Source organism: Cervus elaphus, chromosome 24, assembly GCF_910594005.1.
Source record: "Cervus elaphus chromosome 24, mCerEla1.1, whole genome shotgun sequence".
Lineage (NCBI taxonomy): Eukaryota > Metazoa > Chordata > Mammalia > Artiodactyla > Cervidae > Cervus > Cervus elaphus.
In genome coordinates, this window is record NC_057838.1 from 33,743,592 (window position 1) to 33,768,649 (window position 25,058).

Genomic DNA, 25,058 nt, shown 5'->3' on the forward strand with positions numbered 1-25,058 from the left:
AAGGTTATAAACATGACAAGAAACTCTGGGCAACTTCAAAAGGCCAGAATCCCTCCCTCTTTGGGCTTATCTGCACTTCCTTCTACCAGGGAGCTGGTCTCTCTTTCCTCGTGAAAATGTCTTCTCCCTCAGATCCAAGAGGAAACCCTGACCCAGAGATTCACCATTGGATCTAGAAAACTGCCAAGAGGATGGCATTCAGAGCTGCTGAATCCCGCTTAAAGCCGTCATTTTGAGAGCCAGATTCCTACAAGCATCTTCTTGTCAGAGCAATTTTATTAACTAGCTCAGGGTGTCTGACTTAGCGGGAGTCTGTAAATATGAGTGCAACCTTCATCCTTCTAAACCCTTGGTCCAGACTGCTGGTTTGCCAGCCGGGCCCTGCAAAGCCCTGGGGGACCTCGGGAATGCCCCATGTCTCAGGGCTCTTATAGATGAGAAAGGAAAATTCTATCACTCTGTAGTTTCTATTATGAACTAAGCAGCCCTGCTTTCATCTGCTTTACCTTGTACCTTCTGAGCTGTTCAAACAAAGAATTCTGCAGCCTTAAACAGTTTAAAACTACTGGCGCTATGGTATCCTCAAAGGTTAAATTGCTAAGTTTTTTTTTTTTTTTTTTAATATATTATACTGTACACTCCTTCTCCCCACAATACTGCTGTTTCTGGCAGACCAGTATATTGGAGAATGGAGTTTTAGAAGGACTCATGAAAAGGTGCTCCTGCCCAGGGGGGTCTTAGAGAATTAATTCAGAGTTGTGCTGAGAGCTAAAGGCAGCTGAGCATCGAAGAATTGATACTTTTGAACTGTGGTGCTGGAGAAGACTCTTGAGAGTCCCTTGGACAGTAAGGAGATCAAACCAGTCAATGCTAACAGAAATCAACCCTGAATATACATTGGAAGGACTGATGCTGAGGCTGAAGTTCCAATACTTTGGCCACCTGATGCAAAGAACCGACTCATTGGAAAAGACCCTGATGCTGGGAATGATTAAGGGCAGAAGGAAAAGGGGGCCACAGAGGATGAGATGGTTGGATGGCATCACTGACTCAATGGATATGAGTTTGAGCAATCTCTGGGAGATGGTGGAGGACAGGGAAGCCTGGCATGCTGCAGGCTCAGTCATGTCGGCCACGACTGAACAACAATAAGGTACAAAACAACAACTGTGAGGACTCCCCCACAAGAAAGGGTGAACTCATACAATGAGGGCCTCACTCTGCTTCCCCAGTGAAGATGTGAGTTCCAGGGGTCAGAGGGGAGGAAGAACAGATCCATGAAACCAGAGCTACACTCAGGAAACAAGCACCTTGGGACCGCCCCTCTGACGTTCATGGACGGGACTCTACTCAAGGTAGGTTTTGGGGTTTGGTTAGTTCAGAATTCAGCAGCCATCAGCTTCTCTGAGAAGTTTTCTTGGACCTGGCTCACTGTGTTGGTTCTCCTGCTCTGAATCCACAAAACCCCTAAGATGGCACAACAACAGCCCTCAGCATGCTGCGTGGCCATCTCCCTCTTATCAGGGGCTCCTGCTTTGTGGGGAGAGGGGTGGGGTCTCCATCGCCCTGGCTCAGGGCACAGAGCAAGTCCTCGCCGAGATGAGGAAATCAATACACACATGCAAAGTCTTAATCTCCTTTTCCTTAGGAGCCTGAGGTTGTTAGAGACCAGTGACTCTGGTACAGGCGAACAGTACAGGGCAATGGCCACCAAGTTCAGCCTAGAAATCACCCCAGCAGCAGGGCGGGGCCCCTATCCACAAACACGCCACAGTCGAGCTGAAGGCTTTGCTTTCCTGCTGGTGGGACAGCCGGGTTTCCCACGGTGTCACTCACACTCCCTTGGCCTGTCTCCTCCATGATGGATGGTGCAGGTCCGGAAGGTGGAGCGGATACAGTCTGCCTTCAAGCAGAGAAATACCAGCCAAGGAGACAGGCACCAGACCCTGACCTCTGGGTCATGAGAGCTCTGTCCACCCACTGAGCTCAGCATGCAGGCGTCAGGCCAGGGCGCCGAGGGCTGACGTGGTCTCTGTCCAAAGTAGGAATGTCTGAGCAACAAGCAGGAAAAAGAAGACTCACAGCCAAGATCTCACACTCAGCCATGGACAGGAATGAAGCTGGGGATGTCAGTGGAGGAGATGAGCAGGCGTCAAAGCCGAGAAGTCACTGCCTGGCTGACAGAAACCCCTTCGTTTTGAAGTATGGGCCAGACTTGGCTGGCTGATGACCTTGGATCTGAGTGCTTTTTCAAAGCCCAGACTCTTCAGACCCATTGGATTGAAAAATCAGTACAGATGGTATTAATACTGAGGACTTAATCCAGTACCATCTCACTCTTCTTACTGTTTAACAATTAAATTCATTACTCAGATTACCTAGGTAGAGAGTCTGCAGCAGGTTTTAAGGGACAGCCATTTCTAGCTGTGGCACCAAATGGTCTGGCCACAGCTAACATGTGAAAAGTCATCAAACCACGTGGAGGGTCAAGTCAACAATGCAACATTTCAAGGCTGCACCTTCCCCTTGCTATGGCCTTCCCCTTCCCCTTTAGACTACAATTATTACTTTTTTTTTTTTTTTTTGATGTGGGCCATTTTTAAAGTTTTTACTGAATTTGTTACAATACTGCTTCTGTTTTATGTTTTGGTTTTCTGGCCATGAGGCATGTGGGATCTTAACTTCCTGACCAGGGAGCAAACATTCACCCCCTGCAATGAAGTGAAGTCTTAACCACTGGACCACCACTGAAGTTCCCAGAACTATTTTCTTTTCAAACCATCATGATTCAAATAAAACTACCACTGCTAATCTATTTATTTTAGGAGGAAACATTCTATCTTAGAGGAGTGCAGGCACACTCTTTTGGTTCAGCTTCATCCCTTTTAGGCAGAGAGGAGTATTTTCCCTAACAATCAGCAGCAGAACCAGGTAATAGCCAAGGAGCCAGGCTCCAGCACGCTTCTGGGGAGTGACAGCTTCTATAGATCTGCGTCCACTCAGAAAAAAGAGCGAATCTTGGCCATCCTTGGCCCTTCCTTTGCTGTTGGAGAAACTCTGCAAGGAAAACAGCCTCTATCTTAATGAGGTGGTGGACAGCACAAACTCTACCCACCAGACTGCCTGGGCTCAAATGTGAGCTCTGCATCCCCTAAATGAGTCCTGTGCACCTCAGTTTCTTCATCTATAAAACAAGTGTAACAATACAGGAGACACTTAGCATCCAGAATCATCTAAGTGCCCAACAAGCCTTGGCTACAACAAGAAAAAGTGAACAAAGGATTTCTGGAATCATCAGTTCAACATTTATGTGAGTTGAACATTTATGGGAGTTCCTTGGACAGCAAGGAGATCAAACCAGTCAATCCTAAAGGAAATCAACCCTGAATAGTCACTGGAAGGACTGATGCTGAAGCTGAAACTCCAACACTTGGCCACCTAAGGCAAACGGTTGACTCATTGGAAAATACCCTGATGCTGGGAAAGACTGAGAGCAAGAGGAGAAGGAGGTGACAGAGGATGAGATGGCTGGATGGCATCACCAACTCAATGGACATGAGTTTGAGCAAGTTCCAGGAGGTAGTGAAGGACAGGGATGCCTGGCATGATGCAGTCCATGGGGTCGCAAAGAGTTGGAGACGACTCAGCAACTGAACAACAATTGTAAAATACCAGAAGACCACTTCTATCATTCAACCAAGACATATTGATTAGAACTTTCCATGTACCAGATTCTGTAAGTCCAGTGTATTTAATCACCCACCCCACCACCAAGTCAAGATTTACCTGTGCACTTAAACATCAAAAAGTGGCAGGCTACCACACACACACATCACAAATATATATATGGAGCAGTGGCGACAACACAGGTGAGCATGGGATTTTGTCCCTGAAGAGACGGTGGGGAAGATGAGACAGAGAAACCCTTCAGAGGTCAACAGGCTGGGCCCTCAGTTGGAGGAGACTGGCTGAAGGGAGAGTAGCCCACGTCACAGCGGAGCTGGGCAGAGCTGTGAGGAGTTTGGACTCCCCGCCCCCACCTGACGTCCGCCCCGCCCCGCCCCGCCCCGCCCCCACCTCATGTCTGCCCCGCCCCGCCCCCACCTCATGTCTGCCCCGCCCCGCCCACTGACACCCCCGCCCCCACCTCATGTCCGCCCCGCCCCGCCCCGCCCCCACCTGATGTCTGCCCCGCCCCGCCCACTGACACCCCCGCCCCCACCTCATGTCCGCCCCGCCCCTTTCCAGCCCCCGCCCCGCCCTCACCTGGAGGTCCCGGTTGTGGTTTTCGCACAGCAGCTGCAGGAAGCGAAGGATCGGCTGCATGATGGTGATGACCGCGCTCATCTCCAGGTCGTCCTTGGTCTTGTCTGCCGCGGCCTGGGCACCCTCCCCGGACTGGTAGTGGTCGTCGGGGTCAGCCTCCCTCCTGAAGGTGGTGAAGGCTTTGCGGGTGGCGGCAGAGGCCTCCAGGAGCTGATCGCGCACCTCTTCCGTAATCTGCGTCGCAGGCTCTTTGGCTAGAATGCAAATATGAGATGGTCAGTGCTGCCGAATTCTCGGGAACGCTATTCACCATGCCAGAGATGATGTTCAGAGAGACCTAAGTTCTGGGATCACCAGAGAGCCCCTCAAGGTTGGCAAAACGCTCCAAGATGCCACCATCTTCTCTCAGCCCTTAGAATTAAAACTGAGTCGGGCTCTGCCGGCTCACTCGTGGCTCTAAGGCGTCACCTCAGCTTGCTCTCATTTAGAGGAAAAGTAGGAGAGGTTCTGCCAACTTCACACACCTATGACTATGGGCCTCAGCTTCCTCATCTGTAAAATGGGGAGAACATCACTGAAGTCTCTCTGAGAGTGTTCCCAAGAGGGTCAACGTAAGCTAAGCAAATGGTAATTACTGTCACTGTATGACAGTTGATGGGACCCTTTACGGAGCCCCAGGGCACCGTGATCTAGCACTTGATGTGTATTAATTATCTCGCTGAATTCTCACACTAACCCTGTAAGGTAACCAGGCACCAGAGTTAGGGGCATTAGACTCTGTTGCCGGACTGCCTGGGTTCAGATCCTGACTCTGCTATACTTACTAGTTCCATGTTCTTAACAAGTTAATTATCATTCTGTAAAATGGATGTAAGATAATTTATTTTACAGTGTTGACTTGAGTTCTAAATGAAGTAACACATGTAAAGGATTTTGGACAGTGCCTGGTTCATAGGAAGTACTCAGTAAATGTAAGCCTTCCTTCTTTTTCTTCTGTTTATCCCCATTCTACACCAGTGGTTACCAACGAGGGGTGATTTTTGACCCCATTTCCACCCAGGGGATGACAGGAAATATCTGGAGAGATTTCAAGTTGGAGATGGGCTACTGGTACCTACAGGCTTCCCAGGTGTTGCCAGTGGTAAAGAACCCACCTGCCAAAGCAGGAGACATAAGAGATGCGGGTTTAATCTCTGGGTCAGGAAGACCCCCTGGAGGAGGGCATGGCAACCCACTCTAGTATTCTTGCCTGGAGATCTCAAGGACAGAGGAGCCTAGCGAGCTACAGTCCATGGAGTCACAAAGAGTCGGACATGACTGAAGCAACTTAGCACGCATGCAGTGGCATCTACTGGGTCGGGGCCATATATGCTGGTACACAGCCTGCAACGCACAGGACAGCCCTGACAGCAATGAACTGTCCAGATGTCCCGTGTGCTGTGGCTGAGAAACCCAGCTCTAAACTTAAAACAATAAGGCTCAGACCTGCCCAAGGCCATCTGACTCTAGCACTTTTGAGTCTACCCACTCCCCAGTATTACTTCTATTCAAGGAAGATATGGATAAAAAGCTTCATGAACTTTCGAATATTTTAGAAAATAAGGGAGGATTAGACAATGCCTTTTGTTTTAAAGTGTGTATCTTCCTCAACTTTCTGGGACATTAAATGAACACTACAGGAAAAGATTACCAGTGGATTTCCTGCCAATAAAACCCTGAGTTTGACCAAGAAAGTATTAGTTTATTAAACATTAGGAGTTTCCCAAGCAGCAGGAATTCAGTTCAGGTTACATGTTGTTGCTGTTGTTTAGTCACTAAGTCGTGTCCGACTCTTTGCAACCTCATGGACTGTAGCCCGCCAGGCTCTTCTGTCCATGGGATTTCCCAGGCAAGAATACTGGAGTGAGTTGCCATGCCCTCCTCCAGGGGATCTTCCCAATACAGGGATCAAAACTGAGTCTCCTGCACTGCAGGCAGATTCTTTTACCACTGAGCCACTCTTCCAGGTTACATAGGAAGAGTTTTGTCACAACCAGACTGGTTTTATTCTTCTGAAAGCCCCAGTCAGAATCCATCTGGGAGTCTAGAAGTCATGTAAAAATTAAAGGAAAACCAGGGCTCCTCCCATGTTCGCAATCCAGCTCACCCCAGAGCTGTGAGCAGGGGAGTGTTTACCTTTTTTCCGTGACGGGGCATCCCGGTCCACCTCGTCATCCTTCTTTTTATTTCCCAAGTCACTGGTGTTCACGGTCACTGTTGCCTTGATTTCCTGCTGGGCCACCTTCATTCGGTCATAGAAAACCTTGAAGAATTTCTCCGACTTCTTGTCTTCCGTCAACCGGCAGAAAAAGGAGTGCTGCCAAGGAAAACCCACGGTTTTTTTCAACACTGTGACACACCAGTTACTGAATCCCACTCAGGACACCAAAACCTCACAAAGATCAGAGCCAGACACAAAACCTGAAAACCTCTCTCAGCTGGGTCCAAGGTTCAGCACTGTTTCTTGTACTGTCATTCACTCGATTTGTCTACAAGGAGCTTTGAGAGAAAACTGTCATGTCTTGGCTGAAGAAGTCATACCAGCCTGGGAAGCCTGCTAAGGGGTGGTGGGCAGATTTTAGCTAACTAAGCACAACTCCCAACACACACAGATATCAACTCCAGTAACAATGAAAGCAGAATGTATTTTTGGTGACTGTTGCATGGCCATTCATGTTTAAGGACATCTATGAACCCTCCGCTTTGCAAACCCCTATGAATATATACAGATAAGTAAGACATGCGACCCGCCCCTCTCGGGTTCTACACCAGGTTACAATGACATGCCTGTAAGGAAGACTGAAACGTGTAAAAAGTGCTCCAGAAGCTACAAAGACAATTATATTATAGATGTTCAGAGCTGGCAAGGATAACGTAGGTCTGGAGTGATCCCAAGATCTTCATGGAAAAGGTGGTTTTCAAAGGAGGTCTTAAAGGGCAGGGAGAGATGAACAAGCTTACAATTAACAGGTAGTTCGCCTCTTGGAAACGCACTTGTTTTTTTTGGACCCACTGCAAGCAACAGTATACATTATTGATGTGAAAACACAATATGGTGTCTCAACTTCGTTTATGAGCATTCTCTTTTCACCCCTCTGCAAATACCACGCTGTTGTGGATTATTTACATAAAAATACAATACGGTCAATTTCCAGAGGAATAAAACAAAGCTCCAAACAATGTACTTGCTTCTCCGGGTTGGAGCTTTCTGCCAATTTCACTTCCTCCCCCATTTGGAGAGATGGCACTTCCCTACAGAAGGTAACCCTAAGCTTGCAATCCCAGAAAAAACCAAACTCTTACCATCCTCACAAAGCCCCTCGACTCCACCACCTCTCACCCCCGCACACCCTGAGCCTGATTGAGCAGCCCGCCGCCCCCCACCCCGAAAGCCGCTGTGTTTCCGTCTGCCGACACGCAACTTCAGTCACTGTGACCCCTCTTCCAGCCACTAGTCCACAGGCTACACTGACAAATGTCCATGACACCTGCCCACAGAGCTCTTCTCAATCCTGCCCTTTCTTCTCCCTCTCCCTGTTCTTTACCTCTGGTTGTTTCTTACGGACAACACAGGATACAGCCCTCCTACCTGTGCCCCTGGCCTTTACATTTTATCTCCAGCTCAGTTCAGTCGTGTCTGACTGTTTGCGACCCCATGAGTTTTCTCTTCACCACTCCCAAATGCCAGTTTACAACTCGGGGCCTGCCTCCTGCTTGGCCTTTTCATCCTGTGTGTCACTGTCTATCACTCCCACTCTTTGAAACAAGCCCCAGGCTTTCATGTGCTCCACAGCTGCATATGTGTGTGTGTGTGTGTGTGTGTGTGTGTGTATGCGGGCATGGGTGCTTAATCACTTAGTCATGTCTGACTCTTTGAGACACCATGGACTGTAGCCCACCAGGTTCCTATGTCCATGGGGATTCTCCAGGCCAAAATACTGGAGTGGGTCACCATGCCCTCCTCCAGGGGATCTTCCCAACCCAGGGATCGAACCCACATCTCCCCCATTGCAGGCGGATTCTTTACCAACTGAGCCGCCAGGGAAGCCCATGAATACAGGAGTGGATAGCCTATCCCTTCTCCAGGGGATCACCCCCACCCAGGAATCAAACTGGGGTCTCCTGCATTGCAGATGGATTTTTTACCAGCTGAGTTACCAGGGAAGCCCTCCACTTGCCTTTACTTTCTTTTAGGTTTCTCTTTTGCCCATCCATCCATCCATCCATCCATCCATCCATCCACCCACCCACCCACTATTTACTGCACAAGTGTCATGAGTTGGGCATTATGCCTGTTGGAGGAGAAACAACAATGAACAAAAAGGAGTCTGTGCCCCATGAAACTGGTAGCTTGGTAAGGAAAACATACGTTCACTCTGGAAAATTGCTCACACGTGAAAAAGCAAGTTCTACTTGTTCACTTCTTTGAGAGCCGATGTGTCTGCAGACAAACAAAAGGAGATGTGCGGGGGACTAAGAGCTCAACCAACAGCCACCCAAACACAGTGATGACATTTTCCTCCCAGAGACATCACACAACATCTCAGCCACAGGGGTCATGGGGAGACTCTGCGGGAAGGTGGCAGCTCGTTGCAATGAAGTTCAGTTGCTGCCCCATTTGTCTTCGATGGTATGGAGGCAACATAAAAAACATCCGTGGGCAATCTGGTCATTCAAGAAATCAAATGCACTTTAAGTAAGTGAATAGCCAAAGCCCACTGTCTGTCATCTGTGAGAGTGTAACAGTGCACACCCAAGGCCTGCTACAAACACAGTGCTTCACATCCAGCCAGATGTCACTGGATAGGGTCAGGGCAAGGAGGCCTCTCATGAAATGAGAGGAGGGCACGGCAGGGAAGATTACACGCTTCTATATGTTTCTGCAATGACCAGTGTATTTATTTTGCATTATTTATAACAGTCCTCAGTCCCTCAAGGATTTGACGCTGCTTTGTAAACAAAATGTGGTCAGTGAAATGGTAAAGTGGACGGTGGGGTACAGTGACACAAATAAGCACAGAAAACCGATATCAAACAAGGATGGTGCTAGAAGATGCGAAAGGAGACCCAGCTGATTCCTGGGCACTGGACATCAAAAAGCTGAAAAGACAGGCAAACCCCATCATGCCTTGTAGCAAGAACTGAGAGGAGCGAGATCACACCAGTGCCTCAGAGGAAGGAAACATCTCTCAATGGAGGGTTAGTAGGGCAGGCTTTCCAGTTGGACCTCCTGGGTTTGAGGCTGGGGTCCCTTACCCACCAACTCTGGGACCCTGAGCAAGTAACTCAACCTCTCAGAATCCACGCGGAAAGGCTGCTGAGGTGTACACCAAGCGCTTAGCACAGTGCCCACAGAATGAGTTGGTTCTGCACCACCATTAACTGACTATCACGTGAAGAAGTCACAGCAAAAGCATCACCTGAGGGGCTCAGTGGTGAGAACTACCTCCAGAGTCAGAGAGACCAGGCCTCGGCTCCACCACTCATGAGCCAGGGTCACCTTAGAAAGTGACGACATCTCTGAAACGCAAATCTTCTCATCTACAAGATGGGCATCGTAACAGGGTGCGCCCTTCACGAATGGTTACAAAGACCCAGCGAGCTCATCACAGTGACACTGCCGATGGCTGAGCTGACGAGGTGCTGGGAGCATGGGTGAACCTCCGGGCCTGTCACCTAACACCCCCCACCGCCCCGCTCCGATGGAGAAGTTGTTACTATCACTCCTTTCGGAAATCAGGAGACGCTTTAGGGTCTTTGAGATAACGTGCCTCCTGTGGGGAGCACCCCTGAGATGCCGGCGCTGTGACAAACAGCATCTTCCCAGGACGCCGGGACCCTGGGGGCGGCAGAGCAGCAAGAGGAGGACAGCGGAGAACTTCCAGGCCTCTCGAGTGGGAAACCCAGCAGACATGCTGGAAAGAGAGGACCTTGTACAGAAGTGAAAACCACAGCATGAGGGGAGCTAAGACCTCCCCCCTTGCCTCCCAGGGGCAGGCTGTGCCCTCTGTCACCCAGAGGCGGGGAGCCCAGGTCCCGCACACAGTTCACAGACCGGCTCCTTCCACCTCCTCCTGTCACAAGGGCCTCACAGGGCCTGGGAGGGGAAGGGGGCGCCCTCCTCTGGACCATTTTTCCAGAAGCAGGTGGGACCTCGGACCAGAGCAGGCAGGGACTGGCTCCCAACCCCCTCAGGCTCTTCATGACTACCTGTCCACCGCCCTCCTCCAATGTGTTTCAGTGAATTGCTCTCCCCTCCCCCACTGTTCCCCAAACCTAGAACCAAGAGTCACGGAGAGACTGTTTCACTTCCCCAAACTTGACTGCACTCCACCCAGCAGGTTTGAGGTAACCCTGCCAAATAAAACTAGTGTAGTGCATGAGTCGTCAGTAACAGAAAGCAAAACTGGCTGCCTCTGGGCAGCGGGGTGGGTGGTGAGTGAGAAGTGACCAAAAGGGAAACAAGAGAACTTTCTGGAGTGAAGACAATGTCTTGACTAGGATGGAGGATGCACAGGTGTGCATGACAGAAAGAAGAATGCCGCCCAGCCCTGAAAAGATGTCCAGACTCTCACCTGTGGGACCTATAAATATGCCAGCTTACATGGCAAAGGGGAAGGAAGTTGCAGATGGAATTAAGGTTCCTAATCAGCTGATCTTAAAATTGGGAGATGATGCTGGATTATGCAGAAGGGCTCATGTCATCACAAGGGTGCTTAAAAGTAGAAGAGGAGGGGTACCACTCCTTTGGTGGTCCAGTGGTTAAAGATTCTGCACTTCCGATGCAGGGGGCACGGGTTTGATCCCTGGTTGGAGAACTAAGATCCCATAAGTCACGTGGTGTAGCCAAAAAAGAAAAAAAACATGTAGAGGAGGAGGGTGGAGTGATGCAGTATGAGAAGGACTCCACTCAGCGTGGCTGGTTTTGAAATTTGAAGATGAGGAAGGGGCCACAGGCTGTGGGGTGGCCTCTAGAAACTGCGAAAGGCAGGAAAACAAATTCCTCCCCCCGTGCTCCCTCCCCTGCTGACATCTTGATTTAGTCTGGTTAAGACTCAGGTGGAACTTGTAAGATAAAATATCGGACTGTCTAAAGCCACTAAGATTTTAGCCATTTATTATTCTTAGTAATTTATTGCTAAAAGTAATTTTAGTAATTTGTAAGACTTAGTAATTTTAATTTAGTAAGATTTTAGTAATTTGTTATTTTTAGTAATTTGTTACAGCAGCGACACAAAACAAATGTGACCAAATCTGATGGTATTTGTCAAATCTGATCAAACTCTACACCTAAAATCTATACATATGATTGTATGTAAGTCATATCACAATGAAAAGAGAGAAGGAAAAAACTACTTTGCTTCCAGAAAGCTAGAGAACTTGGGTCAAGGTGATCCAGACCGGAGCCACCCTCAGAGGCTACCTTCTCCAGCAGAGAGATCTGAGTCTGACAACCTCATAGCCCATCTCTCTTCACCACCACCCTCCCCTCCCAATCACATTAGATCTCTAAATCACATTAGATTCCAAAGCCCTTTTCACATAAGCCATTTTATCAGCATCTTAGGAGATTGCCAAGATAGATAGCACCATTCATAAACCCGTCACTTTAGAGGCGGGACAGCTGGGGTCAGGAGAGGTCAGCTGACAGGTGGCAGAGCCTCGCTGGCTCCCTGCCCCTGCGCTCAGGGCCATCTCCACTGCCTACCTTCTTAATGATCACACAGGACACCAGCCCCAGGGGTCGGCAGGCAACTCCAAAAAAGCAAAGACTGGATTGGGGGCAGACCCAGCACCAATGCCAACATCACAGACAATGGTACATGTTTGGAGTGGCTTGAGGGAAGGTAGTCGGGGTTGGACCAGGTGAGAAAGTGACTACCTACATGGGAATTCTCGAGGTCAGAGGAGGGGAGGGGATCTAGGTGTGGCCATTGTAAGCCAGGTTTAAAAACAACTACCACAAAGAAGAAACCACAGATCAGAGAATGTTAAAGGTGGGAGCACCTTATGTCAGCCACTTCCAGATGCTTTTCCCACCAAGGAAACTTGCTCCTCCTCCCTCCCCTAACACTGGGGTAAGGACCAGGTATTAGAGAGATACAGGCACAACTGCTCAGCCTGAGATAGAGCGGGAAGGACCCCTCTCACCACTGGAATCCTCCTTGCAACTCCAGGGTTCCACAGAATACTGTTTGGAAACCACCCATTTAGTCCAGCCCTCCATCTTTTACAGAGGAGGAAACTGAGGCCCAGAGTGGAAAATGAATATGGAGAACCACATCTCCTGAGTTCAAGTCAGTCCCCTTGACCAGGCTTGGGGGTGGGTGGGTGACACCTGGCCTGAGTTTCATGCCCACTCTGGGATAAAAGTCAAGTGGACACAGTTTGCCCTCCTCGAGCTGCCCGAGCTGTATGGGACTCAGGAATGAGCTCTTAAGCTGAAAATAATAAGGAAACCGCCCTTTCAGATCACTCTTGAAAATAATGACATCTCTTAATGAGTCTGGCAGCCACCTACTATGCCCGGCCAAGTTCTTGCAAAGAAACAGGGTGTGATTTATGACAAGCCCTCCCAGTTTCTGAAGCCAGAGGCCACCCAAAGTTAGGGACCAGCAGAGGACTGGCAGCTCCACCAGACAATAGGCCGGAAGTGGGCAGGAGGGTGGGGCACTCCTTTCTTAGATGCAAGAGGTCACGGCCCCGGCCGCATTGTGCAGGACGGGGTCTGGGGAGAAGAAGGGGAGACACGGGCCTTCCCCAGGTGCTGGACACACACCAGCGAAGGTGAGCGACTGAGCACCTTATTGAAAGGTCACCTTCCCCAGAGTTCAGAGACTTGGGGTGGGGCGGGGGTAGGTGGGGGAGACAGTCTTCAGACCCTGGAACCCAGAGCCAGCCAGCCTGCACTTGCGGGGACACGTGTGTGTGCTCAGTTGCTCAGCTGTGTCCGACTCTTAGTGACCCCATGGACTGTAGCCTGCCAGACTCCTCCAGGGAAGAGTACTGGAGTGGGTTGCCATTTCTTCCTCCAGAGGATCTTCCCGACCCAAGGACTGAACCCACGTCTCCTGTATTGGCAGGCGGATTCTTTACCCCTGAGCCACCTGGGAAGTTCGCAGGGACACGGGAGGAGCCCTTTATGAGCATCTCAGATAAAGGAAGGGAAAGCGGCAGGAAGCAGAGGTGCATGTGATTTAGGCCGGGCCTGCGGGAGGCGGGGGAGGGTCTAGGGGGAGCCGTCCCCTGTACTCCTGGGACAGCTTCAAGACTCAGATCCTTCCCCAAAGGAAAGCATTTCACCCTGCAGTCGTCCACCTTCCAGAAACCCTCCCACTGAGCCTTCAGAGATTCCAGAGAACAAGCTTTTCTATCTGACTGCCTGGGCCACGTCCCTGAGTGACACGGCCCATGACTTTCACTCTGGGTGCTCACTTATCTGCTGCAGAATGAATTAAGTTCTCAGGCTAAGGGCAAAAATTTGAAAAATGTGACTGCTGAACAATGCTGAATCCCTGCACTTCCCAGGACTGCTGGAAATTCCTCCCTGGAGTCAGATTTCTCTCTGTTCCACGGGCTTCTGGCACATGCGCACCTCAGCCTCGGCCCTGGGGTCTCCAAACAGAGCAGCCCACTCATGTCCAGCTCAAACTGACGTCCTACAGGTGACAGAGCGACATCAGTGGCTACCCAGGTGTGGGGTTTACCTTGTGGGGCTCTCTTCCAAGCCCCGTGGTCATCTGAGAGTTCAGCACTTCCTGGGGACCCCGATCTGTAAATTACAGTGAGCGGTAACTTAAGGCTTACAGTTTGCCTGGCACTGCCTAAGTGCTTTGTACACAGTATCTCATTTAACCCTTACCAGTACCCCAGGAGGTAGGGGATACCACTCTCCCCACTTTACAGATGAGGAAACTGAGGCTCAAATAGGCTAAGTAACTTGCCGAATCCTACAGCTGGGAAGTGGTGATGGTGCCCAGGACTCAAGCCCCATTGGTCTGACGCCTCAGCCCATGCTCTCAGCTCCCCTGCTTCGTTCAGCATCTCTCCCCTGAGCAGGAGTGTGTCAAATTCCAAACACCTTTTGGCTTTTTATAATCTATTTCCCCACCTACCACCCCAAGTCTCTCAGCTGCACAGACACGGACTCCTCTCACAGTAAAGAATAGCCGTGGTAGGAACACGTGTGAATGCCTGTGTTTCCTGCGAGGCCGGATGCACTTGTGAAGATGGGCTCCGAAACAAGCCCCTTCTGCTAGATGAAGCTTTGCCAGAGCTGGGCGTTATAGACTGTTCACCTATTGTCATCACTCTAGGTCTTGAATCCTTTTCTTAGAAACCCTTGACAACAATCAAAACCCACAGATCATGCACCAGGAACGAGGTGATAAAACACATGTGCTGCAGGCAGAGGAGCCCGGAGAACTGCAAGTCTGGAAACCTAAATTTTAGCCACTGCTCCCTGATACCCAGCCAGGTGAACCTGGGCAAGTTGCTTACCTGCCTTGGTGCCCTGGGTTTCTTATCTGAAAAGCACGACTCTTACCACCTGCCGTGTGTGCCTCACGTGGCTGGGGTCCACCAAGGTTGCAGTTATGAAACACAATGTAAAACCTAGTTTGATTACTATGGGAAACTACTCCAGTACGAGGCATGGAATCTATCAATACCACTTTCCTAGGAGAGAAGTCAGCAGGTAAGACAGGTGGATTGACTCATGTGCTGGGTGTTATGTGATGACCAAAGTCTACTGTCCCCAAAACACCCAAAGATAAACAATCCCAGCTGGGACTGGGAGGTCAAGACGGCCTGCAGAATAACAGCAAAATCACACTGAAGAGCATTTCCCAATGACCATCACAATGAAGGAAGTGGGGAAAAAAAAATCCAGCTGGAATTTCACTTGTTCTAGAAGCCACTCAGCTTCTGTTAGGCACAGAGATAAATGTTTTAGTTTCCACTTCCCCAAGTCTAGTACGCCCAAATGCAGAATACAAACTTGGTGTCAAACACCGCCCCCCACCCCCCAGAAAGGCCCAAGTCTTTCAACATGAACGGTATTTCTAGTATTTTCAACTATGCTTGACACTTCAGGAAAAGTATGATGTTTGAAAAGAATCTAATAATGAGTGAAGTAGACATTAAGAATCAAACATACCCCTGGTATAAATGACTACTCACTCTAAGGTGGATGTTTTTTAGCAAGGCTTGATGGGTTTAAACTGGTAAATATCTACAAGTCTCAGCTCACCAACATGGGTTGGAAAGACATCCACACTTCATTTTTCTGAAAAAAGTTGCTCCCTTGTCCAAACTGTAGAGCTGTCTCTTGATAACTCAGAGACAAACAGCATGTTTCAACTCCTCTGACCTGCCAAGGCTGGACAGAGGCCATCTTCTGCTCATGGCTGATGTTCAAGGCCTAAGAGAGGGGTTGGAGTGTCGGGAGGGCCTCACTCAAATGAATCTGGTCACTGGGCTTCAGGGAAGGGCCTGGGCTCCAAGGTCAAGACCAAAGCACTGGATCTTCATCATGCTTTTCAAGGTGAATTAATTCGGTTTTAGCAAGCAACAAAGTCCAATCTTTTCCCTTTAAAAACCACTTTTCTTTTGAGACCTGTGAACTTAACATCTCTCCTTTCCTGTCCTCCAGGGCCCATGGAAAACAGCACTGGCCAGAAAGTCTGCCCGATCTGCTAAGCGGTCTGGTCCCTCATCCTCACCCCATGGTGACTGCATCTCACATATTCCTCCATGTCACCTCAACCAACAAACTGCACTTCCTAAACAAAATTTTGAAGATATTATCTTACCAAGCCCCTGCAGGTGTAGGTAAACTCTCAGCAGTAATATCTCTAGCAATAATGAAGATTTAAATTGCAGAGATGCCAAGGAGGCAGGTCAGCCTTCATCCTAGAAGACCCAGGGACAAGCAGTAAGAGGGCTCCAGATTTTCTCTGGGTTCCATTCTCAAAGCTGCTGACAGAAGCCAGAGGCTGGCTTCTTTCATGGAGTGCATTGGCACCGCTGTCTGTATCTTCCAGCAAAAGACAGGGGGGCGAAAGAGCCTCCAGAGAAAAACCACAATGACAACAAACAACAGTGGGACAGGAGACAGATGCAACCCAGGCTGCCTGAAGTGACAGGAGACTGTGGCAGGGACATCCCTGGGGATCTGCCAGCACAAGGCAGTGTTCTCGGTTACTCTTCAAGTCAGTGTGTGGCTTATACAAAAGGCAGGCACTGAAGCAAACCAGACTCTGGTGAGACCCCAGGAAGGACTCTTGAGAAAGCACTCAGAGACGTTCTGGAATCTCGTTCCATGGACCTCCACTCAACTAGAGATGGAGAAAACCCATCTCCAGTGTGTGTCTGGGGCCAGGGTGCCCTCCAGGGGTGGCTCTATGATTCAACCAAAGGGCCCTATGGGGGCTCAGGTAACACCCTCGGGACCTGTGTCAGCTCGCCGACAGCCTCACCGCGGGGTCTGTGACTGGGGGACAGAGGCCTTCTCGGCGAGCCTCCAATGTGTATTGTGAGACCCGAAAAGAATGATGCAAGAGGTGCTGGAGAGACTCTGTCACCAAGAAACGCGCCCTGGGCATCAGCCAAGGAGGGCTCAGGTGGGTCCCCCACCCAGAGCCTGGTGGCCACTCAGCTACTGTGCCTTCCCACTTCACTTGGGCGTTTATCTGTGTTAGCAAGAAAGAACTTACTGGCAAGCTACTGCCTAGCATGGGGAGCTCAGCTTGGTGCTGTCATGACCTAAAAGGAGGTGAGGGGCTGGGAGGGAGGTCTAAGACAGAGGGGATATACGTATATATATGACTGATTCGCGTCACTGTACATCAGAAATGAACACAACATTGCAAAGCAATTATACTCCAATTAAGAAAAGAAAGAACTGACATACAGGTCACAGAGTAGGACCTTCGCTCTCTGGTCTGATCTCCATCCTGGGTATCTGCAGGCCAATGAATCAACACTGACTGACTTTTCCTGCCCTAAAAGCACCAAGGTTCCCCAGGGCATCCAACTTAAGCCTTCTGTTGATGTCAAGAAACATCTTTTGCACACCCATTCTCTGTGTTTGTACAGAGAGCAGCAGAGACTCAGACAAAGGGCTTCGTGTCCTGTACACTCAGGTCCAAACAGTTGGATGAAGCTGGTGAGAAACTGGGCGGGTGTGGACATGGCATTTATTAACGTGCAGCCTCGGTTTCCTCACCTGTAACCGAGGAAGGAGTAGGGAAGTGCCATCGAGAGGCCAGGAGGATGGAGTTAGCAGGTACCATGGTGGAAGCCCAGCACAGGGGCTGCACCTGGTAGGTATTCTAACCAGACACGTTCCCTTCCCTGCTCTCAAGAAACCCAACTGTGACACACCCACTGGACCATAAAATCCAAAAAGAAGTAAATACACCTGGCCCACTGGAGACAAAGATGATGGCTGGCAAATAGCAAAACACCCAGCCACGCAAGTGCATTCCTGATGGACAGCCAATTGTCACCTGCTGTCCTCTGCTCTATCCAATGACCTCTCCGGTCACAACCCCAAAGCATACGCTCCAGGGATTCCCTTCCTCCCAAACCTGCAGGCCCATTTCACTGGGGACTGGCCCATCAGGGAGCTTCCATATGGCAGCAGAGAACATCCTGGGGATCCACAAGTGAAACGTACAGAGGGCCAGATGGATGGGGATGGCGGGACGAGAGTACCCAGCACTCATCTGTGCTAAGTTCTGCTTCACAGATCATGGCTCTGGCATCAGTGACATGTATCCAAGTAGGTCACAGCCAAGCCAACTTGGACCCTTTAGAAGCACGGACAAGGCTTGGCAGGGGCCGCTGAGACCACCCGATCAAGCCACTCACCTGATGACAAGTGCGGTACTGGGTCAAGCAGCAGTCTGCCCTGTGTGCACCCCAAATCCCTTCCCAGCACTATGCTCCCAAAACACTGGCCTCCTTCGGTTCCTGCAATATGCCAAGCCCACACCAACCCGGCTGTCTGAACATTCCTGCCCTCTGCTCCTCACACCCCTCAGGCTCTTCTTGACTGCTAGGTCTGGGCATCAATGCAACTCCCTACAGAAACCTCCCCTGACCATCCTAAGTGGCTTTCCTGTGATGATCTGCACCCTGGCTGCTTCCCTCTTCGCACGTCTCTCAATTCACATATTTCATTGTTAACAGGCTTACAATCCATCTCCCCTGCTAGACTGGAACCTCCTTGAGGGCAAGCCCACGTGACCTCGGTCTGGACTGTCTCACGGCCACTTCATCCTCCCCATCAAGACCTGCTATCTTAGTGAACGCCCAAGAGTTCTGAGGGAGGGGCAGTCCTGAAAGACTGAAATCAAGGTGAGCTGCGCAGCCACGGCAGCTGAAGTTTAACTCAATAACCAGAAGGTCCCTGTCCGTGAAAGCTCAAAGTCCTGCCAAGTGGGGAAAACGCCGAATGCCAAAGACCAGCGGAAGGAGGCTGATGTGGCGTTCTAGTCTCTCAGAGGCTTATCAGGTTTGTGCCCAGGCCTCTGTGATGGGCTCGGGAAGCTGCTGACCCTAATCCATCTAGTTAACTGTTAACTGCTCTGCCCCGCTGACACTTGCATTATTAACTGCGGGGTCGGAAGGACAATCCTTTGTGGACCTGCCATCTCACAAGCTGGCTCCCGCCCCTGACTTCACAGCTACGAGCCCAGGGCTGAACAGTCTGCGGGCTTGTGTTGCAAGGCGGGCTAATGAAAACACATTTCTCAAACACCGTATGGTGAGGGCAACTGAAGCACCAGCCTCCTCCAACAGCAATTAAAAAACAAACAAAAAAAAAAAATAGTTAAGTCCTGGAATCAAAGAGGAAACAATTGGCTTGAAGACGTCAGATGGTTTACAGAACTCTCCCCGCTTCGAGGTCTGGGGCATCTTGATGACAAGTGTAAAACCCAGACAAAGGAAACTGGGAGAGCCGTCAGGGAGGCTCTGACACTTTCACAAAGGAACTCAGAGGGTGGAGGAAGTGCACATGGGCACAGATCACTCAGGGAGCAGGAGGGTCGTGTCCAAGGGTCGCAGCCAGCTACGGAAGTCATGGAGGTTCTCAGAGGCTCTGGGTCCCGGCTTGCGTGTGATGTGTCTGTAATACCCCATGTCAGGACTCTAGCCCCTGGCTGTTCTAATGAGAAAGTATTCTCAACCATGAAGTTGACTCTGCTGGAAGCCTTCCAAAGGGAAAGTCCCTCCAGTTACTCAGAGGGGAAAAAAAAAGTTACCTTCTTGGTCTGGAATCCGGGGATATTTTATGCAGATGTCTCTAACAGAAGTTACTAAGGGGAAGTCAGCTCGCCTTTGATTATTCAAACAGGCTACTGCTATTAAGGATTGCACAACTCTTGGGCAAGGCAGGGGTGGGTTTTGGCTTTTCTTTTTTTTTTTTTTTTTTTAAGCCTGTCCTCATGGGAACTACTTACTCTTTTCTAAGAACATTTCATTATAACCTCCCGAATGCACATCTTTTAAATGCCTAGGTTCTGGTGAGAATGTGACCCACAGGCAAAGCCATCAGAGCAGCTGGGTGCAGGTGGGCACCCCTGGCGCTTCTCAGAAGGCCAGTGCTGCTTCCCTGCTGAGAACTGGATGGAGCAGCCACTTCTTTCTTAAAGGCAGGCTGAGTAATCGCAACCCTCAGGTAACAGATGTTGCCCGAGCTCCAAGAATTATCAACTGTGGGACAAACACATTCTCTCGTTTTCATGCGGCTCCACTTAATAATGTGCTAGATGAGACAGGAGACTTCACCCAACCCAGGCCAAGAGCACAAAGGGGGATGATGGAAATGCCGACCGCCCTCCTTCTCTGGGGCAACTGGCAATGGAATCCACCCAGTTCATGGGCAACCCGATAGCTACAAGAAAGCTCCTTACTGTTTGAGCCTGAAGACTCCTAGGATAGGTGCCTACAATGAAGGGGCTGGTAATAAAAAAATATCCTAGGGAGAGAAATAGGTGAGGGTGGGGGAAAAGACACCTTAGGCAAAACCTTTCTGATATCTTAGAGCCACACAATCGGGAATTCTTAGGGGGAAAGGAAAATATTCTTTCTGGGGATAGCTCCGAGAATCCTGAATTAGGTGTGAGAAACAAGCAAAAGCTTATAGACTGGGGCAGGGGGAGGGAAGAAAGAAAGAGGAGAAAAGGAGGGAGAGGAAGGAGTCAGGGAAGGGGGGAGTGAGATGGCTGAGAGACAGGGGAATTAAAGAACACCATGGAAACAAGTCTGTCCACCTACCCCGGCCGCCCACCCACAGGCAGATTCTTTGCTGACGCACTTGAGAACAAGCTGGTTCCTACCAGCTCAGGAAGGTGAGCAAACCCGGAGAGCTCATTAAATCCCTTCTCAGCGACTCTTGTCTGCCTGCAGATAGTGAGCAAGGAGGATATAAATAGAAGTTATATAACATCTCTATGTTGATTCCTGTGCTTACCAAAAAAATGCAGCATGACCTTGTTTTTTTTTTTTTTTCCTGCAACGTTTTCCTCCGCTGTGGGTTGAGGACTTTAAGCCAGTTAGGGATCATCTTAAAGTTTAAACAGTAGGATATAGATTTCCACGTTAAGGACACTCAGGATGATTGTCCAAGTTCAGAACCCTCAAGGATCAAGTCCTCCTCAGGTATTAAAAAAAAAAAAAAAATCCACTTGCTATAGAATAAAACCGTAAGGAATCTTGTGGCTTCCTCTCAGGCCATTTCCTGATGATACCAGGAGTGACATTAACACCCAAGAGCAGAGAACCATGTGAAACCAAATAAACAGCTTGAGTTTTCTAAAGAAGGTTGGAGCACTCAAAATACATATACTGAGAGCTAAATGAATGGGAGTTCCTGGGTGGCCCAACGATTAAGATTCTGCACTTACAACGCAGGGGGCGTAGGTTCGACCCCTAGCAAGGGAACTAAGATTCATGTGCCGCAGGGCACAGCCAAAAGAAATAATAAAGCTAACTGATGGTTTCTAAATACCTTCAGGAGGACTCAGCTGTCTTCTTCTCTCTCAACAGGCAAGACATTAAGAGTCCAGTGGACCGCAAAGGCCTCCTCATTAAGGAGGCCAACAGAGGGAAGAACTGCAGAGGCAAACACCAGTGGGAAGCCTTGGGATCCACTCAACCCGGTGAGTGCTGTGGGCCTTGCGGACAGACTCTGGCTATGGCATCACCAGGAGGGAGACTTAAAGGAGCATGTGAAGATGGGCTATGCCGCCAGGTCCCACCACTCTGCTATCTTGTCTAACCTATGGAGGCCACAAGACTCTTTCAAAAAAACTGTTACCATGGGAATTTTTCCCTTTGAAGTATTTCTCAAGCAATGTTACAGGTGCTGGAGAATTCACGGTCCTTGGTCTCAGCAAGCTTTTCCTGGGCCTTGGAATGTGTGGCTTCAACCCAGAGGACTTTCAAACCGAGGCTGCAAGGGTTTTGAATACAAGTACCTTCTGCGATGCAGGTTAATGACACAGGGCATGGGGGGGAGCGGGATGCTATCATGGCCTGAGGCCCCACTTGGAGTGCAAATTCCATGCCACAGTGCTTTCCATGCAGTTGATCCGCTCAACAGAAGACCCTGAAGGGCTATAAGCAGCTCGGAAGGGGACAGCGTGGCTCTCATCCCTCTATTGGGAATTGCCTTTCTCATCAAAACTGAGAAGTGGTCAAGGACACAATAAGTCATCCCTCCAAGCAGGACAAGAGCCATCCTCCCACTGGAGCCCTGCTCTTGGGTCAGCCACCGAAACATCTCAGCCACGTGAGCCCAAGCCTTTCAACTGAGCCCTGTGAGCCTAAGCCTTCTTCTCTTCTATATTCCCGTGAGGAAGACACCACCTACCTTCTGCAATATAAACAGCGTGGATCTGGTAGGAAGCCATACATCTTCCTGTCCCGACGTGGCAAGGTTGCCAGGTAACAAATGTAGAAATACACTCGGAAAACTGTATGTGACAATATACAACCTCCGCTCTGCAGCTGATAACCGAGGGAGTGTTAGAACACCATGTTCTCTTAACACTTGGGCTCTCGGTGTGAAAATAAAATTAAATGGGATATTTCCTCTTGTAAATAGAAGACAGGCATACAACTCACACATGCGTCCGCTAACTGGAAATAGTAGAGGGGTTCGCAACAGCCACATGCAGTGCCCAGGCTTTCACTCTCCTGCCCCTCCGCTCCCCCAAAGTGGATTCCAGAAAACTCACGGAAACCTAACTGAGCCAGAACCTCTACTATGTGAGAGGCAAGTTCACCTCTGACCAGAGAAAGAACACAGGTAGAAACTACAGAAGTGTTCAGACATTGTTATAAGGCCGAATGTACTTTCACTGTGTGGCTCCTAAGTCGCCTTTGAGAAATCACTGCATAACCAAGCAGTGACCACTTGCTTCTCTGACCAAATAACCAGCACTGCCTACCCTGCCCCCATCAATAACAAGGCAGATGCTACTCTGGAAGATGGAAAACACCACCATGATAAATAAATAAATAAGAAAAACACCACCGTGGATGTGGGGTCCTCATCAGCTCCCTGGTGTTGGACCCATGCAACTGCAAGGCGATCCAGTGTGGTAGAAAGTCAAGAGGTTTTTGAGAGAGACAGCCCTGGGTACCATGTCTCAGCTCTGCTAACTAGGTGACTGTGGGGAGGACCCCCTGGATCTTTCGGGACTCAAGTTTTCCCATCTGTAATTAGGGCTACCCCCCGCCCAGCCCAGATCAGGTACACAGAGGCTCCATGCACTGTGCCTGCCCTAGAAGGCACTTAAATCGAGGCAACTGATCACTTCCTTTTCCCTCTGCAAAAACACAAATATCCTTCAACCTACCCAGGACTCAAACAGGGGGAGGATCCAGGGCATGCAAAATGGGCAAGAATTCTAATAAGCCTCACATTACACCAAACTACATATGCTCCTTGAGAGGCAGGCAAAACCCCACAACTGTAGTAATATGATCTAACTCTTCCTAGGAGCCCCATTAAATGAGCTGCCTTCTGTCTCCACAGAGAGGAAGTCGTGCAAGAGACTTTCCTTCCCATTAACTTGCAGAGACCTGAGACCCGGGCAGCCACCAGAGGGGAAGCAGCATATATGATGTGTGTGATTTTTATTTGGCAAATGAGACGCCCAGCCTGAAAGTGAAGTCCTTCATGGTTCTCTCCTCTGTCATTCACAGGCCAGTGATACAACCAAACCAAAGACACACAAGCCATCTTGGGGCTTCTCTGGAAGGCAGACTGCCCTCCAAAATGAGTACATTAACAAAAAGAAGAACAAAGAGAAGCCGCAATTCTAATGCGCCCAAAAAACAGAAGCAGGGTCCGCCAGGGGAGCCCTTGGCCCATCTCTCTGGTCTCCAGGGAGCAGCCATGCCAGGGAGGCTGCTGGAGGCCTCTCATATAGGAGGCAGCCCTGCAGAGGGGCTGGGAGCTCAGGTTCCGGCAGGAAACAAAGCCTGACCCAGATACCAGTGAGCACTGTGACCCTAAGCAAGTACTCTGACCTCTTGGATCCTCTTATCTCCCACCGAGCAAAAACGGATCCAGGTAGGACCTGCCCACCCATGACCATCACACAGAATAAATGAGACCATGCACAGAGGGCATCGCGCCTCGTTTCTGGCACATGGGTGCTCAGACTTTGGTATCCATTATGATCACCACTGGGCTTCCCAGGTGGCTCAGTGATAAAGAATCTTTCTGCCAAAGCAGGTAGACGTAAGAAACGTGGGTTTGATCCCTGGGTTGGGAAGATTCCCCTAGAGGAAGGCATGGCAACCCACTCTAGTATTCTTGCCTGGAGGATCCCCATGGACAGAGGAGCTCGGTGAGCTACAGTACATGGGGTCGCAGAGTCTGACACAACTGAATGTGCGTGTGCGTGCATGTGCGCACGCGCATACACACACACAATTACCACCATCTATAGTTATTACAAGGGAAGAAAAGACCCAGCAAGTATCTCTGTTATTAGAAGAAGAGTTCTCCACACTGACATTATCTGTTTTCCTTGGGTTCAAATAAACTTCACTCCCTCCCATGCTTAAAAAAGGTGCCCCTTTAAAATGGTGATAACTGTCAGCAACACATCTTCACATTTCACATCCTCACATTGATATTCAGGAAAGAACAAGTAGATGAATGTTAACCTGGTGTCCACATAGAGTCCAGGCTTTTGATTCATTGAGGGAACATTCACTGAGCTCCGACCATGGTCCAAGTGCTGCGGAGGAAGTAAGACCAAAGTTTGATCTTGGGAGAAATTATCACTTTTGAGGGGAGAGGAGGAGAGGGAAGACAGATAACCAAAAAAGTAACCATAAGCAAGGAGTACGTATTAGGCAGCATTCTGAGCTGAGGGCTTTCCGTATATTTTCTCTTTTTTCTCCCCCATATATTTTTTCATATAACCCTCAGAATGAGCCTAGAGAGCAGGGTTTTTTGCATTTATTCATTATGGACAACTCGAGTTCCCTTCGGCCAACACATGCAGAGACTTCCGTGGGGAACTTGGGGGTGAAGGCTGACTTGATCTCTGCCTCCCCCTGTCTAACAACGAGCCTCTACTTCGACTGTGCTGACTGCTAAGTAAATGAACTGCCCACACAAAGAGACCACTGCCTCTGCCTCAGGGGATTAAGACACTTCCAGACCAGGAGGCAGTTCAAACAGGGCCTGGGGAGCATGCCAGGCAGAGGGAAACTGG

The 25,058-nt window shown here is 49.6% G+C and overlaps 1 protein-coding gene across 7 annotated transcripts in view; it reads right to left on the reverse strand.

Moving 5' to 3' along the window:
- The window catches only part of ITPR1 (inositol 1,4,5-trisphosphate receptor type 1), a 345,839-nt gene that overhangs the window by 74,755 nt on the left and 246,026 nt on the right, over nt 1-25,058 (reverse strand). For all 7 annotated transcript variants that reach the window (XM_043885522.1, XM_043885521.1, XM_043885519.1 and 4 more), the window contains 2 exons: nt 6,442-6,622; nt 4,267-4,520 (listed from right to left, as the gene is read on the reverse strand). In XM_043885522.1, coding sequence (XP_043741457.1) covers nt 4,267-4,520; nt 6,442-6,622 — 435 coding nt within the window. The remainder of the gene's footprint in view (nt 1-4,266; nt 4,521-6,441; nt 6,623-25,058) is intronic.